Here is a 16628-nt window from a genome sequence, read left to right on the forward strand (position 1 = left end):
CTACAGGGTCTGTCCGTGGACAGTCCTCTGCGGTTGCCGCTACGACTGGACCTTCTGTCTCAGGGTCCTTGCCTTCACCCGGACCTGACTCGGCTGTCTTTGACGGCGTGGCTGTTGAGACGGCCATGCTGAGGTCCCGGGGGTTTTCCAGCTCTGTGGTGCGTACCATGTTACGAGCTCGGAAACCGTCTTCCGCGAGGATATACCATCGCGTGTGGCATACGTTCTTCCAGTGGTGTCGACCGAGAGGTTATGCACCGCGGGAGTTTCGTCTGTCTCGGATTCTCGCCTTCCTGCAAGCGGGACTAGATCATGGGCTTCGCCTTGCTTCTTTGAAGGTACAGGTTTCGGCCCTATCTGTCTGGTTTCACCGTAGGATTGCTACAATCCCGGATGTGCGCACCTTTATGCAGGGTGTTCTCCGCATTCAGCCGCCCTTTGTTCCACCTGTGGCGCCTTGGGATTTGGCTGTGGTCCTGAGGGCTCTCCAAGGACCGCCGTTTGAACCACTGGGCTCAGTGGATCTTAAATGGCTAACAGCTAAGACTGTTTTCCTTCTGGCCATTGCTTCGGCCAGACGTGTTTCTGAGTTAGGGGCTCTTTCTTGTAGACCCCCTTTCTTGGTTTTTCATGGGAACAGGGCAGTGCTCCGCACTCGGCCCGAGTTTCTTCCCAAAGTTGTTTCCCAGTTTCATGTTAACGAGGAAATAGTTGTTCCGGCCTTTAACTCACCGGGTCTTTCCGTGGGTGAGGCCTCTTTGGATGTTGTGCGGGCCTTAAGGACTTATGTTGACCGCACTTCTTCGTTTAGGAAGTCGGACGCTTTGTTTGTCCTCTATGGCTTCCGTAAAAAGGGTTGGCCTGCTTCAAAGCAAACTTTGGCAGCCTGGATCCGTATGGCTATTTCTGAAGCTTATCTTCATGAAGGCCTACCGGTCCCTCCTTCTCTGAAGGCTCATTCCACTAGGTCTGTGGGTCCTTCGTGGGTAGCTCGACGTGGTGCCTCGGCAGTTCAGATCTGCAAGGCTGCTACGTGGTCCTCTGTCCATACCTTCGTGAGGTATTACAGGTTTGACACCTTCGCCTCTCAGGATGCTTCCTTCGGGCGGCGGATTCTCCTTTCTGCACAGGAGCGTCCCCACCCTTAAAGGATACTGCTTTGGGACATCCCCAAGGTATCCTGTGGATACCCTATGGACCCTGAAGTAGAAAATATGAGATATGGTAAGAACTTACCCTTGTTATCTCTATTTCTACGAAGTCCATAGGGTTCCACAGGACTCCCGCCCTGTCGCACCTGTGCTGCAGATGGGCTTTGCTCTGGTCACCGGTTTTCCGTCTCCCTCTGGTGAGAATGTGATTCTTGTATGTGTCCAGATCTTTTTTTCTCTCACTTCCTTCTCCTCCTCCGGCCTATGGCTTGATAACTAACTGAGGTGCCTTGGCTCGGGGGCGGGGTATAGGAGGGGGACCCTAGTGCATCCTGGGAGGCTGAAAAGCTTAACTCTATGGTGCCCAGCGACTGACGTCACACCTATACCCCAAGGTATCCTGTGGAACCCTGTGGACTTCGTAGAAATAGAGATAACAAGGGTAAGTTCTTACCATATCTCATATTATTTAAAGTACATACAGAGAATGTATATTCTTTGTCCAAGCTGTGACTGGTAAAATAACCTGAATACAAAATACACCCTGTCATGCTGCTGACAAATAAAGCCATATGACAGAAGATAATAGGTTAGTATGAAAAAGGATAGCTGAGAAAAATCTGATCAAAATCGGATCATTTATGGGCATGTCACTAAATCCATTGTCAGTCAGATGTGTGGCCCAATGGAAACGTGGCCTGACTAGTGCACCAGCCCACGTGTAACCAACTTTAAAAGTGGGAAATAGTTCTGTGCTGTTTAGCTAAAGTAAGCTCATGGTAGACGAAGGCTGGATTGCCATATTGTACATGCATCTAGGGGAACCTTTTCTTAACATTTATGTAGGCAGTAATATAACACCAGTAGCTATAATTATAGTGAAAGTAGGAAACCTGTTAAATTGTGGATATACACTGAATACAAGAACTATGACCAACAAGTGAATGTTTTTCCAAAAATGTTTATTGAGAATCTACCACATTTTTGACAAGTTGCTGTGGACTACCAAAATAAACAGGGTACTACAGTACACTCAGTTATCACACAGAGCAATATATAGTCTAGCTACACCAATCATGTATTTTATAACCACTTTTTAAGTAATGAATGTATCTTGTTGAGAGCTGTGAAATCTGACTTCTTCCAAGGCATTCAAAGTACAATTGCTACTTTCATTAACAGTGTATTCTTACATACTGTGGACCAATCAGCCTGAATCAATCCCACTATCACACTCAGATTTATGCTACATATATATTTCTCCAATGAATGGGTAAAAATGATTTCAAGATAAACAATTCGACAAATTGGTGGGTTTTCATATATGTTAGAAAATGATAGCAAATTTTAGAAAAACAAAGGTGTTAGATTTTAGGAAGGCTGATTTTGCAGGGATGGGAAGATGTGTAAGCGAATGTTTGGCAGAGTGGAGGAACTTGAAAGGAGTGCAGGAGAGGTGGGAAAATGTAAAAAGTGCATTATTAAAGGCAACAGACCTTTGTATCAAAAGGGTTAGGAAAACCACAAGGAAAAGGAAGCCAGTGTGGTTTGAGAAAGAGGTAGCAAGTATTGTGAATGCAAAAAAGTTGGCCTTTAGGAAATGCAAGCAGACAGAAAATAATGAAGAAAAGAGGTTTATCTTGTAAAACAGAAGGAGGATAAGAAAGTAATCAGATGTGCAAAGGCAAAAGATGAGGAGAAAATGGCACTGTCAGTGGGTAAAGGGGGCAAAACTTTTTTTAAGTATATAAGCTAAAGGAGAAAAACAAAAGGTGGAACAAAAAGACTAAAGACAGAAAGAGGGAGTCTTGTTGATGGAGACAATGTAATAGCTGATCATCATAATAATATTTTTTTTTCAGTATTAACTACTGAGAGAGAGGGCAAGGGGCCACGGTTAAGTTGTAGGTGTGATCAGAAAAATGGGGTAGAGAGAATCACATTTACAGAGGAGAAGATCCTTACAGAACTCTCAAAACTGAAAGTGTATAAATCAATGGGGCCAGATGGGATACATCCAAGGATACTAAATGAGCTTAAAGGGTTGCTGGTTACACCAATAACAGAATTATTCAACCAGTCATTAGCTACTGGAGTAATTCCAGAGGACTGGAAAAAAGCAAACGTCCCACTGCACAAAAGTGGAAGCAAGGAAAAAGCAAGCATCTACCGATCAGTGAGCCTTACATCAGTAGTTGGGAAATTGATGGAAACACTCTTAAAATAAAGAGTCGTAGATTATCTCAAATCCAACAATTTGCAGGATCCCAAACAACATGGATTTACTGGGTTCAGATCATGTCAAACAAATCTTATTGACTTTTTTGACTGGTTGACTAAGGAAATAGATAAAGGGGGGACCATAGATATAGCTTATCTAGACTTTAGTAAGGCTTTTGACACTGTTCCACATCACAGACTGTTAAATAAACTGGAAAGCATGGGATTGGATACAAATATAGTTGAATGGATAAGATCATAGCTGCAGGATAGGAAACAGAGAGTTATAGTAAACGGAGTGCAGTCTCAAGAGGGAAATGTTACCAGTGGAGTACCTCAGGGATCTGTATTTGGACCAGTGCTTTTTAATATCTTTATTTGTGACATTGCAAATGGTATTGAGTGGAAACTATGCCTTTTTGCAGATGACACAAAGGTATGCAACAGGGTAGACACACCAGGAGAGGTAAAACAAATGATAGATCTAGGTAGACTAGAGGAATGGTCAAGAACATGGCAACTACAGTTTAATGCCAAAAAATGCAAGATCATGCACTTGGGTCTCAAAAATCCAAAGGCTAAATATAGTATTAATGGCACTATACTGGAAACTACTGAAGAGGAAAGGGATCTAGGGGTCACTATTTCAGGTGACTTAAAGACAAGCAAACATTGTAACAAAGCAATGAGGAAGGCAAGTCAGATGCTTGGTTGCATAGGGAGAGGAATCAGTAGCAGAAAGAAAGAAGTGATAATACCACTGTATAGGTCATTGGTACGTCCTCATCTCTAATACTGTGTTCAGTTATAATGTATTAATATCCTTCTGGAGATATGGAGGCCATATCTCCAGAAGGATATTAATACATTAGAGACTGTACAAATAAGGGCAACTAAAGTGGTGAAAGGACTACACCACAAAACGTACCAGGAAAGACTAAAAGATCTTAATATGTATAGTTTGGAACAGAGAAGGGAAAAGGGGGGCATGATAGAAACGTTCAAATATATAAAGGGTTTTAACAAGGTAAAGGAAGGAGACATTCTTCAAAGAAAGAGAAGTATTAGAACAAGAGGACATGTTCTGAAACTGGAGGGAGGTAGGTTCAGGGGAAATTTGAGGAAAAATTACTTCACAGAAAGGGTAGTGGACAAGTGGAATAGCCTCCCATCAGAGGTGGTAGAGGCTAAGACAGTAGAGCAATTTAAACATGCATGGGATAGACATAAGGATATCCTTCAGAAGAAGTAAGGGTCAATAAGGGTTGAGGTAACAATATGTTTAAAAATGGAGCAGACTAGATGGGCCAAGTGGTTCTTATCTGCCGTCAAATTCTATGTTTCTATAATATACAAGGGCTGATTGAAAAGTAATGAGACTGCCTCTGTTTATCTGTCCCATAGGTAGCCGTGGCAACGTTATGCTGGTTATTGTGTAGCTCATATATCGATGTGTCTGAACCTGCGGTTGGACTGCCGTAGTCTTTTTTGTATGGTCACAGAGAGTGTAAAGGAGAGTACACACTAGACGATATGCTCCCTGAGCGATATCGTCTAGTGTGTCCCTGGCAGGGTGTGCTCAATGTCGTTCATTAACGATATCGTTCAGTGCCCGGCTCTCTCCCCCATTCCCCAACATACAGCAACCTGATAATATCTTCAGGTTGGCCTGCATGTTTACCCGATGAACGATAATGACGAACGACCCACGGGAACGCGCATTGTCGTTATCCTTCATCGTTTTGGTGTTAAAATTGGACGATAAAGTGGACTACTGAACGATAACGATATCATTCAGTAGTCCACTTTAATCGCCCAGTGTGTACGCACCTTAAGATCTTCATACGTTTCGCCATGGCGGATGAGGAAGACGTGTCTGTGAGATTACGTCAGAGATGTGTGATTTTATGTTAAACTTGGAAAAAGTGGAAATTAAACTCATGAAATGTTACGGCAAGCATATGGTGGAGAAACAATTAGCCGTGCTGCAGTATTTCGGTGGTGGAACTCTTCAAAGAGTGTAATACGCGAGTGACTGACGAAGTACGTTCTGGGAGACCATAAACCACGGTTACAGATATCAACATTGCCAAAGCTGCAGAGATGTTGCAAACTGACAGGTTAACCTTACGCGAACTTTCAGCTTCAGCATATTGAACAAAGAAACTGAAAATCCATCGTGTGTGTGCCAGGTGAGTACCTAGAAATCTCACAGAAGAGCAAATGCGACGACGAGTTGAATCGTGCAAGAACACCGTTCAAATGTCGGAGAGAGTCCCTATTTCCTGACATTGATTGTGACGTGTGACGAATCGTGGATTGCCAAACGAAGCTGAAAAGTTTGTGTAAATATTAACCTTCTGCCATTTTGTAACATCTCCACAACTTTGGCAATGTTGACATCTGTAACCGTGGTGAATGGTCTCCCAGAACGCGTTGTGTCAGTCACTCGTGTATTACCCTCTTTAAAGTGCTTCCACCACCAAAATACTGCAGCACGGCTAATTGTTTCTCCACCGTATGCTTGCCGTAACATTTCATGAGTTTCATTTCCGATTTTTCCAAGTTTAACACAAAATTCAATCACACATCTCTGACGTAATCTCACAGACACGTCTTTCTCATCCGCCATGACGAAACGTACGGAGATTTTCCACTTGCTGTAACGAAACAAAGACTAAGGCAGTCCAACCGCAGGTTCAGACACATCGATGTATGAGCTTCACAATAACCAGCATAGTGTTGCCACGTCTACCTATGGCACAGAAAAATAGAGGCAGTCTCATTACTTTTCAATCAGCCCTCGTATATTGCCTTTTCCCAACTCCCCAGGGGGCAATAGTGCATCATATCATATTAGACATAAATTAATAAACGCTGGTTATATTGCAATAATTAGATCATTGTGGGGTATGTAGGTGTTCCTAGGTTGTGCAATCCTTTCCACCATTTAATCACATATTTTTCTTATGTATATCACATTTGTATGTTTGTTATATTTCCTTATCAATATTTTGCTGGTATTATATTACTGACCATGGTCTGATACAGTAGCATTACTGGGTTTGGTGTCACCCAGTACGCCTACTACTCACTGTCCCCCCTTACACCCCCATCCCCTGTGTATTCCTTGCGTGCGCAAAGGCGTGCCAGCTTGTGAAAGGGGCGTGGCCATGCCCCTATTGAATTACATTTTAGGGGTGTGACCACGTGTCACTCTCCCATTCTAGTCACACTGGGGACATGCCCAGTGCTCCGGTGGTAATTTGGTGTCACCCTCCTAGTGACACCACTGGTCTAATAAAGCAATCTTTGTGTGTGCCTTAAATGACCGTGCTGCCAGATAATATTCCAGTTGAAATCAATGAGAACATTATTAGACATGTTAGTAAATGTGGTTGGAAGATGCCTGCTATTGGCCATTGTCTTCTGACTACACTAACAGGCCCAAATGACACCGGAAGAGATTCAGCTGCTCAGCTCATTCCCTGAATGGATGGATGCTGATGAATCTGACTACCCATGTGTGTAACCAAATTGGACATATCCTATTACTGCACTCCCTTTGTGGATATATCATTTCATCTCCAAATATCCCTTCGATGATCATCCAATATATTTTGTTAGTTGCACAAAGGATATAAAATGGGCATCTTTTTGTATAGCTTATAACCATGCAATTCACCATCTGAATAAACTGTTGCATGAGTCATACTTATTACATATATGCTTCATAGCTAATGATAAAAATCTCTGGATTACTTTCAGATTTGGGTACCCAGACCCCACCTACTTGCTGAGAGTCCAGGAGGAATTGCGAGCCAAAGGCATCACTGCTGACTAGAGGAGAAGACACTTTGCCCTCTGTGAGTGGAACAGAGAGAGGAAGAGTCTTACTTGTCCAGGTGGACAAAACTTCATTTCCCATGGAGGAAATCTCGCCTTTGTTTTTATTTGCATTTTTGTCCTTTCACTCCTTTGCTGGTCTGATAGTCCTTTGACACTATAAGAAAGAAAGGAGATAACAGATAATAAGTTACAAGCCAGATTGAGCACAGAGCATTTGGGACATTACAAAGTTCTGCTAATCTGTTGTGTGTTAATGATCTTTCTTTGTTAGTTTACCATCCTGGTAAATCAGAAGAGAGATAATTGTCTTTATCAAACATTTTGGTGGGAGGAACACTAACAGGACCACTGATGAGTAGTCGCTGGCCATGCAGTTAGTCATCAGTTTGATTCCCCTGTAGTGTATGGATATAGTTCTGACAAGGAGAAGACAAGTGTTTGTGATCTTACAGTGCATTCCGGTTCCGGCAGTTCTTCTATCCATTTACTTGTAATGACATCATATTCTGAGCTTTGTAGTTTAAAAGCCATTAGAAAGGACCAGACAGTGCAACCTGGATGCGTAGCTCGGATCACGTATTATGTTTAAATGCATTATAGATCTTGTTATTTTTCCAACTATAATTGCCCATTGTACTAGATGCTGCAATACAACTCCTGCAGTCCTCACATTACTTTTACGTTCTCTGTTTCATTTTCTTACGTAATCATTTCATTGGAAACAGCGTATCTTTCAAAACAATAAACAAGGGACTATCTTTTTCTTTCTCACTTCAGAGAAGTCTCGTCATTTACAAGAAGCATGGCCATATTATTTAGCCACAAGACTAGAGAAACAGTCACTTATTGCAGTGGTTGAAGATAAGAAATGTTGCCATTTGGCTGGTTTGATACAGTTTGGTCTTAGTTTTGTTTAGTAAAATGTGTCATTAATGGTTTTTGTGGCTTGGGATTTTCCCCTTGTCTCCACAGCAGAAAAATGTCTGTTTCCTTTCTTGACCACATTAGGGCATTCTACCAAAAACAAAAATAGCAGTAATGTGATCCTCGAGGAGGCCGCAATTGTTGGCACTATAGGAAGCCTTCCCCTCATTTCTGTACATCATTAATATTACAGAGATCTCTGTAATAGGGATTGTGACACCCCTCTCCATAGTTTTTAAACTTCAATAGTTTGCGGAAACTTGTGGTTAAACAGCAGCTAGAGAACCCGGGGCTTCTTACATTTGCATTACTTCTGGTAATTTGTTTCAAAGAAGAAAGGTCCCCATCTCTGCTGCATGTATTTACAAGTACAGAACAGATTTATATAACGTTGAGTCAAACAATTCTAGTTGTATATTAGTTATATTACAGTCTTTTTCCAGCAACTTGATACTTCCCTTAATGTACTGTTAATGTGTGTACTTTTGTTGTAGCATCTTAAAGGTGTCCTCTGGTCTATTTTTTTTGGCCAACATACTCCTCACCCCTAGTTATTCTGCAAGGTGCAGCTCTTCTTGGGCTATTCTCCAGGCTTCACTGCAACTGGTAGAGAATTATGAAAATATTTGGACAGCCCAATTGCTGATTGGAACAGATACATGTAGAAAACCTGTATAAGGAGTACGTATTTCTAAAGTCCTCTCGGTGATGGAGAGAAGAGGAAAAGCTGATAGTCTGCACTCTGCGGTACTGACGATTTTTCAGAATAATAGGCAGGGTTGAATAAATGCGGAATTGTCAGATTCCAATAGAAAGGAAGACCACAATTTACCAGTTGGTGGGAAGGATTGTGTTAGCCAAGTTGAAATAGAAAAAAAAACATTTTCCTTTTAAGGCTAGCGGCATAACACAACTACACCTTACAATACAATGTATTTGTTATTTTAAATCTGTTTTTGGAGGCATTCATTTGTAGGTTTTGACAGTCTTCACTCCCTCACTTAGCAGCATTCTATCTGCTCCATACCCCTCTGTCATTGCTAAGAAGTGGATGCCATCTCCCAAAGACATCACTTATAAGACTGTGGGCACCCTGTATTTACTGTGTGTGCTTGTTGCAACAGAAGCGCTGCTGTTATTGGGAGGCTGCAGCCAATGGTGAGCAAACCAGCAGTATCTGTGATTGTAAGATCTTGCTGTCTCCTGGTGACCACAGGCAAATAACACCTGGCATCCAGTCAGATACAGCAGGTGTGCCCAAAGTTACAGTTAGCAGGTTCGCTTTGAAGTGTGCCTATTGCCTACACACAGTGGAGGGAACCGTTCTGTGAGCGATACAAATATTCATGGCAGATCATTAAAAGGAGGATGAATGAAATGATATTTCTATTTCATTTAAGCAGTGGGATATTAGTCCCTGTGTTTTTGGCTTACATGTTGTGCCTAGGCCCAGAATAACTAGAGGTTTCATGGAGCTGAAGCTCCAGCCCCCTCTAACTATGGGACCATCAATTCCTCTTAATAAAAACTTTTTTGTTGACTTTTGAGTCTCTGGTATTATTTGGAAGATGAGGCAGTGAAACCCGGCATCCAGCACTGGCTTTGGTGAGATCACAGAACATGACAGGCACATGTATAAAAATAAATTGTCTTGTGCTAATGGCAGAAATAACTAATAACGGGGAAATTTATAACACATTAATTTCTGTGATGACATTTCCACACAAGTACATTATGCTGCTGGCCATGTGTCTACACAGGCCAATAGCTAGATGGATAAAGGTTTAACATGTATTGATGCCTTATTGATCATAATCTGATTTATGCTAACTAGACTAGACATTATCTAGAAAAAAAGAAATACCATGAGAAAAACATATAGTTTTGCTCTGTAAAACGTAACCTCCATAACTTACCCAGAATGCCTTTAGTATGAAGGATGTTTTCTGGTGCACTACAGCCGTATTGGGAATTCCCATGTACAGTGATAAAACCAGTAGAGCAGGGCAACTAAATTGATGCAAGAATGTATACAGTCCGTGTTGTGTTCTTGCTTATTCAGTTGTCTGGAATTTGGAATTCCCATAGAGCTTTAGATGTGTCAGAGGTGTAAAAGAATTGTATTGGTTTAGAGTTGCTAAGAGAAAACAACTAGTATTTTCAAGTACCTGAGGGATGTCAGCAAAGAGTTGTGGAAATGAGACTGTAGTGCTTGACAATGTGGCATATTTAATACTGCAATGTACCAAATGACCTCAAAACACCACTAAATACTGCTTAGTACATAAGAATAAACATGCAAGTGCTGATGCCTAGTCTGTGCACAGTGCAGCTCCACTGTACACTACCCCTACTTACTATTTAGTGAGTGAGATCAATTCTGTAGTCTAAAGGTGCGTACACACTAGATGATTTTTAAAGATATTGCCGATAACGACACACCGTTACGACAATTTTGTTTAAGCGTCTAGTGTGTACGCACTAGATCGATAACGATGCACACTCCAGCGGGTCGTTAACTATATCCCCAGTTGTCTGTACTTGCAGTACAATCTAGGGTCATCATTTAGCGAATGCAGCTCCCCCCATCGTTGTTCGTTGTTTCCGGCACCAGCAAGTGTGTATGCACTTAGCGATGCGCGGGTCCCACCTCTGACGATATCACTGGGTACACACATTGTTTAGTGTGTACCCAGCTTAAGAAGTATATTTACTTAAGTGCGGTTTCACTAAACTGCATGGTTTTTTGCATTTTGTTGCCTGTGTATGTGCACATATCTAGTTTGTAAAAATCTCTAGCTCACAAAGAGTCATTTTAAATTCTTAAATACTTTTAGCAAAACAAACAGAAAATATAGAGCTTTACAAAATCAAGAATCTGTGGGCGTTTTATCCGAGGAGGGGGCCTGTATGCAATCTCCATGCAGCCCCACCTCTACTGCCTGTGCATGTGCAGTGAGGACTGTGTCATTGTGTATATCTACTGTGCATATCTCTGGGGTAAATTATACCGGTCCCATTTTCCCGGTGATATTTTTAGCAGTGCCGCAAAGTAAGTATATTCAATGGGTTCATGTTTTGGCGGCCCCTTTACTCCAGGTGCCTTTATGCACCATGTACCCGTTACAGATAGACCAGTGCAAGAGGTTATGCAAAGGTGATTCTGAGTTTTGTTGTGCGGTTTGCAGTTTAATGTGTAAACCACATGTGATTTGCTCATGTAGTGTCCTTGAGACTTTGCGAACCCCCAAGCATCCAATAGGGTAAAACTAACAGTTTGGCTTTGAAAGTTTCATCTGATGTGTAGCTGTTTGCACACTTCATACAAAAACACTGCTTAGTAAGTTTTCCCTAGGCATATATCCACAGTAAATCTGGGTGCACACCACACAACGATGCAATGCGATGTCACGATACATATCACACCGCACACACTGCACGATCCGGTGTACGATGGCGCAATGTAACAGCTCCCCATCGTTCATTGCATTGTCCCATCTGCCATCGGGCGTACACGCTATACGATGTGTATGATATATTGTTCCAAATCATTTCAGAACGATATATCGTAAAATACATCCCACCTTTACTCTTCCTTTTTTCTGTTTTGGTGGAGCTGTCCTGAACACTGGCAAAATGCACAGCTGAAGACACATCCAAAAACAGATGTAAATGGGTCTTGTGTTTTCTTTTCTAAGCTGCAAACTTCTACATGCATTTTATGTCTTAAAATTTGGCCAAACACTTTGAAGTAACTAAAGAAAAAGTGTGGTTAAAAGTAACAGATCCATGTGGCTGTAGCTATTAAGACTTTTTTTTCTAACATAAATGTTTCAGTAAACACTTAGGGATTAGAACATAGTAACAGACGAGGTACTGTAACTGCCGTGCCTCGTACCTCAGAGCCTTTTGTCAGTCACTATGTGCACCCAATGCCATCTTCTGCAAACAACGCTATTTTTATTTGCTAATATCATACAAAGACCTCAGAATTATTAATGCTGTTAATTTTATTAATGACATTTACAAAATGCTTGTATAACGATATGCATTAAGTAATAAGACTAATTACATACATGTATGTTCACATTCAGTGTAAGCAGTTTACAGTGGCTACAAGGAACGTAGAAACTGAAGCCTGAGGATGCCCATTCATCCTATAATGCCGAAAGTTAATTATCATTTGTAACCATTTGTGTTTTCATTGTTACAAAATGTTCACTGCAACTAACAAAATTAGTGCATCATGTTTTCGGTGCTATCTACAATTCTCCATAGAGAGAACACGTCCCAAAGGACCTTGTAGAGCAGAGATAGACCACATATGGCACTCTAGGGTTTAAATTCCAAAACCTTCTGGGACTTGTAAAACAATATGATCCAGAGAGCCACCCTTTGTCTTGCCTGTTCTAGAGATCTACAGTAAATTTGTATTTACAATCCAAGGGCCTAGACCTGGCAAGTACAAGTGGGCAGACTGTAATAGGGTTTTCCAAATAAGTTGGAGGACTAGTGGTCTCCAGTCACTGAGCTACTATTGATGTATTACCTTTCTAGGTTGGTTAGTTGTACAAAGCTACAAAATATATTTTAACTATAAGTAGCCTCAAATGTTTGATGACTTCAATGGACCCATCAGTATACATGTTACAAATACAGCAATCTTAATAGTGCTACATATTTAGACTGTCCATTTAAATGGATGACAAATTTGTCAGGTTCAATATGTATGTAGCTGTACAGTAATTGAGCCTTACATGAATATGTTACATATGGTAAATTTAAGATGCCAACAAGTTCCTCCTTAATGACTGGCTTGTCACTTCCTACATTTCATATGTGTACTTTTGCCAAGGGTGTCTAAATTCCGTACACAATTTCTGCAGTCAGTGTTGTTTGGTATATAGCTTTCTTAGGTTGATGCAATAGGGACATCCTTTGTAGACAACTTTGAAAGTTAAAGTGGTCTGTTAACCTACACACAGATGAGGCAGCCATTTTGTAGGTTGATATAATGTCAAAACGTGTCTTCACATTATGGCTCATCTCACAGTAAGGTCACTCAGAGGTATATTTATTAGTGCAGGTTTTTAGAAGTGGAGATGTTGCTCATAGCAACCATTCAGATTCTACTTAACATTTATCTAGCACCTTCTATCTAGAAGATAATACCTAGAATCTGATCGGTTACTATAGGCAACATCTCCACGTCTAAAAACCCGCACTTTAGTAAATGTACTTCTAAGTCTTAATGAATTGATAGACTGTATATTAGTTCAGCCCCTAAAATGACTGACTCCCTTATTTGTAGATGATAGAATCATTTTAAATGTTACACGACTGCTTAAAAATAAATACTATTACGGGGACCTTACCCAATAGGTAACAATATGTTATTGCAATATATCTGCTATGTCAGAAGAGTAATGTGAGATTTGTAGAACAAATAATGTTTTCTGGGGGGGTTTTGTATTGTATTTTAAACCCTTAAATGCCAGAGTAAGTGTCAATGCATTGTTGGCCTGCCTGGCAGAAAAAGGGTAACGTTCCATTGAAAATCAGAAGGGCTTTAGAGAACTGCATCTAGATCTTACCTGTGTGCATTGTACTGTACTATATTGTACATAATTGCGGATCACTTAATGGGACATTGTGGGTACAGTATGGTTTTGATGTATTCACTTATGCAGTAATAAAAAAGACATCTCAAACTGACTTGATTGGTTTGTTTTTTTTGGAACATCTGACTTATCAGATTTTTAAATATTTGCTTGATAACTGAATGTAATGTATTGTCTTGATATTTATTTTGCTGTTTCTCTGGAGGGTACCTGTCGCTTCCACACAGGGCATCCATTTTGTGGGCTTATTTAAATGAGAATGCAGCCTACACAGCCACTAGGAACTAATGACTTGTTTCAGTTGTGTCTCAGTGTTATCTCTAGTGCTAGTTACCTTGGAGTTGATATACTGTATCCTTATAAATACTAGTTCAGCCCACATGTTGGCAGCATTCCTTTGTACACTTTGACAACCTGGCTTGTAGTATCTTGCTGCCGCTCACAGCCGCGGTGAGTCCTTCTCATGTACGAGTATAGATAAAAGTGTTCCAGTGCCAATAATATTCATCATACTAAGAGATACATTTTGCAAAATAGAGCTTAAAAAAAATCGGCACGCCTAATTTGCTGAGACGCGTTTCGCTCTGACAAAAAGAGCCTGTTTGATAAAGCCTTGTGTGAGGGCAAAATGCAGCAGAGGAAATTAGTGTAAGGTTCTGGTTTAGTTGTGGACCCGGGGTGGTATCAGGAGCAGACACCGAAGCAGATTTAAAGGTAAATGTGGAACTTTTAATGAGTGGCTTTACAGACATGGGAATGGCAAGAAATAGTCCAGGTATAGCACTAAAGTGCACTTGATAACTGCAGTGGAGTAAATGGGACAATGTCCAGAAAGTGACAGATAAGAACAGTCCAGTATACAGGTATGGTGAGCTGTAACAGAATGCAGGCAGAGATAACGAAGTCCAGCTGGGTGTAAGTGGAGGCAAGGTGCAGGGAAACAGCAGGTTCAGGTTCTCAGGCAGGGGGAAAGGTAAATGGAGGGTGCAGGGTAAGTCTAGCTGACACAGGTGCTCAGGCAATAGGGAAGGTAATTGGAGGAGGCAGGGGAATCCAGCAGGGTTGGAGCAGGTCCGGTGAAGCAGGCTTAGGCAATGAAACCAATAGACAGGTGAAAGCACAGGAACTCACTCTCTCAGCTCTCACTGAGAAACACGTTGCACTGGCAATGCAACGGTGCTCTGAACTCTCTTAAATCCCCAGTGCTCAGCCATGACTGGTCAGAGACGAGCATGTGACACAACAGGATAGGGCAACTAGGTCACCTGACCGGAGACAAGATGGCGGCGCCTATGCAGAACGGAACGGAAGCACCACCAGGCCTAACCAGACCAGAGTGACAGTATGCCCACACGTAACCACGCACAGCCAATGCTCCCCGTCAGGCACCACCGCCAGACGCCCCTCGCCATAGTGTCCTCACAGGTATTACCCGTTGACTACCATGCCGAGAAACCCTGGTCGTGACAATTAGGCACGTCTGAAGTATTTGTATTTTTAAGCTGTTTGCTGCAGAATTTATCTCTGTGTATCCCAAATATAGGGCCTCATTCAGTGCGGATGGCAATTGTGTTCACAGCTGCGAAATCGCACACAAAGCAGCTGAAAAAATATGCTAATGCCTGCCACAGCTCAACAAGCATAGAGACGCCCACTGCTGATTTCACACATCCGTTCAATCTCACACTTCTGAGTATACATCGGTACCATTGACGCACATCGGCCCATCACACACATTTACAGCAGGTCTGATCAGCTTCCGAAACTGCAAGACATGCTGCGTATGCAATCGCAGTGGCTAATTTATGCACGCCCATGAAACGCCGTTCAAACGGACAGGTACTCCTGCGTTTCTCCGACCACTCCCCTATCACCACCCCCAAACGCTGACATCCTGTCACTCACTTTGCAATGGGTTCTTTTGTGTGTCCGTAATCGCAATGCGATCGCTGCGCAGGCACTTTCTTCTATGCACGGCAATGGGAGTGGCCATATTATAAACAAAAAGAGAAATGGCATGAGGAAAACATACGTTTTGTCGCTTAATCCTTAAAATCTAATCCTTTATATGAAGGCTATGTTTTGCTCACCTACAGCCATATTGGGAATTCCCAATGAAACCAGTAGAGCAAGAATCTATAATTTCAGTGTTGTGTTCTTGCGCATCTAGTTGTCTGGTATTTGGAATTCCCATAGAGGAAAATATGTGTCAGAGGTGTAATAGAATGGTATCGTCTTACATTTACACCCTGCAAAGCTGATAAGAGAATAAATAACTGGTATTTCAAATGCCTGAGGGAGGTCTGTAATATCTTTACATGTGGCGGCTCCCATAGCCGAGTATAGATGAAAGTGCTCCAACTGTTTTCACACCTCTTTATCAGCAGAAAGAGAAATGCCATGAGGAAAACATATACGTTTTGTTGCTTAATCCTTAAAATCTAATCCTTTATATGAAGGCTATGTTTTGCTCACCTACAGCCATATTGGGAATTCCCATACACTGTGATGAAACCAGTGGAGCAAGAGTCTATAATTTCAGTGTTGTGTTCTTGCGCATCTAGTTGTCTGGTATTTGGAATTCCCATAGAGGAAAATATGTGTCAGAGGTGTAATAGAATGGTATCATCTTACATTTACACCCTGCAAAGCTGATAAGAGACAAAATAACTTGTATTACCAAATTCCTGAGGGATGTCTGTAAAGAGGTGTTAAAAAAACACGACTGCAGTGCTTGACAGAGTGGGTATTTCCTTTCCATACTCAGTGACCAAACACCACTAAATGGTGGTTAATAAAGAGCATATATTTGCAGCATCCGGAACAAACAAAATGATGCACTTTTCAAGGTAATGACTACAGT

At 41.6% G+C, this 16628-nt stretch overlaps 1 protein-coding gene across 6 annotated transcripts in view; it reads left to right on the forward strand.

The window, feature by feature from the left end:
* Nucleotides 1–13859, forward strand: part of DTX3 (deltex E3 ubiquitin ligase 3) — an 82258-nt gene extending 68399 nt beyond the window's left edge. For all 6 annotated transcript variants that reach the window (XM_088465906.1, XM_088465907.1, XM_088465911.1 and 3 more), the window contains one exon: nucleotides 7140–13859. In XM_088465906.1, the coding sequence (XP_088322032.1) occupies nucleotides 7140–7215 (76 nt within the window). In that variant the 3' untranslated portion in view covers nucleotides 7216–13859. The remainder of the gene's footprint in view (nucleotides 1–7139) is intronic.
* Nucleotides 13860–16628: the final 2769 nt, after the last annotated feature.

The sequence above is a fragment of the Taudactylus pleione genome, unplaced genomic scaffold (assembly GCF_031769625.1).
Source record: "Taudactylus pleione unplaced genomic scaffold, aTauple2 ptg000065l, whole genome shotgun sequence".
NCBI lineage: Eukaryota > Metazoa > Chordata > Amphibia > Anura > Myobatrachidae > Taudactylus > Taudactylus pleione.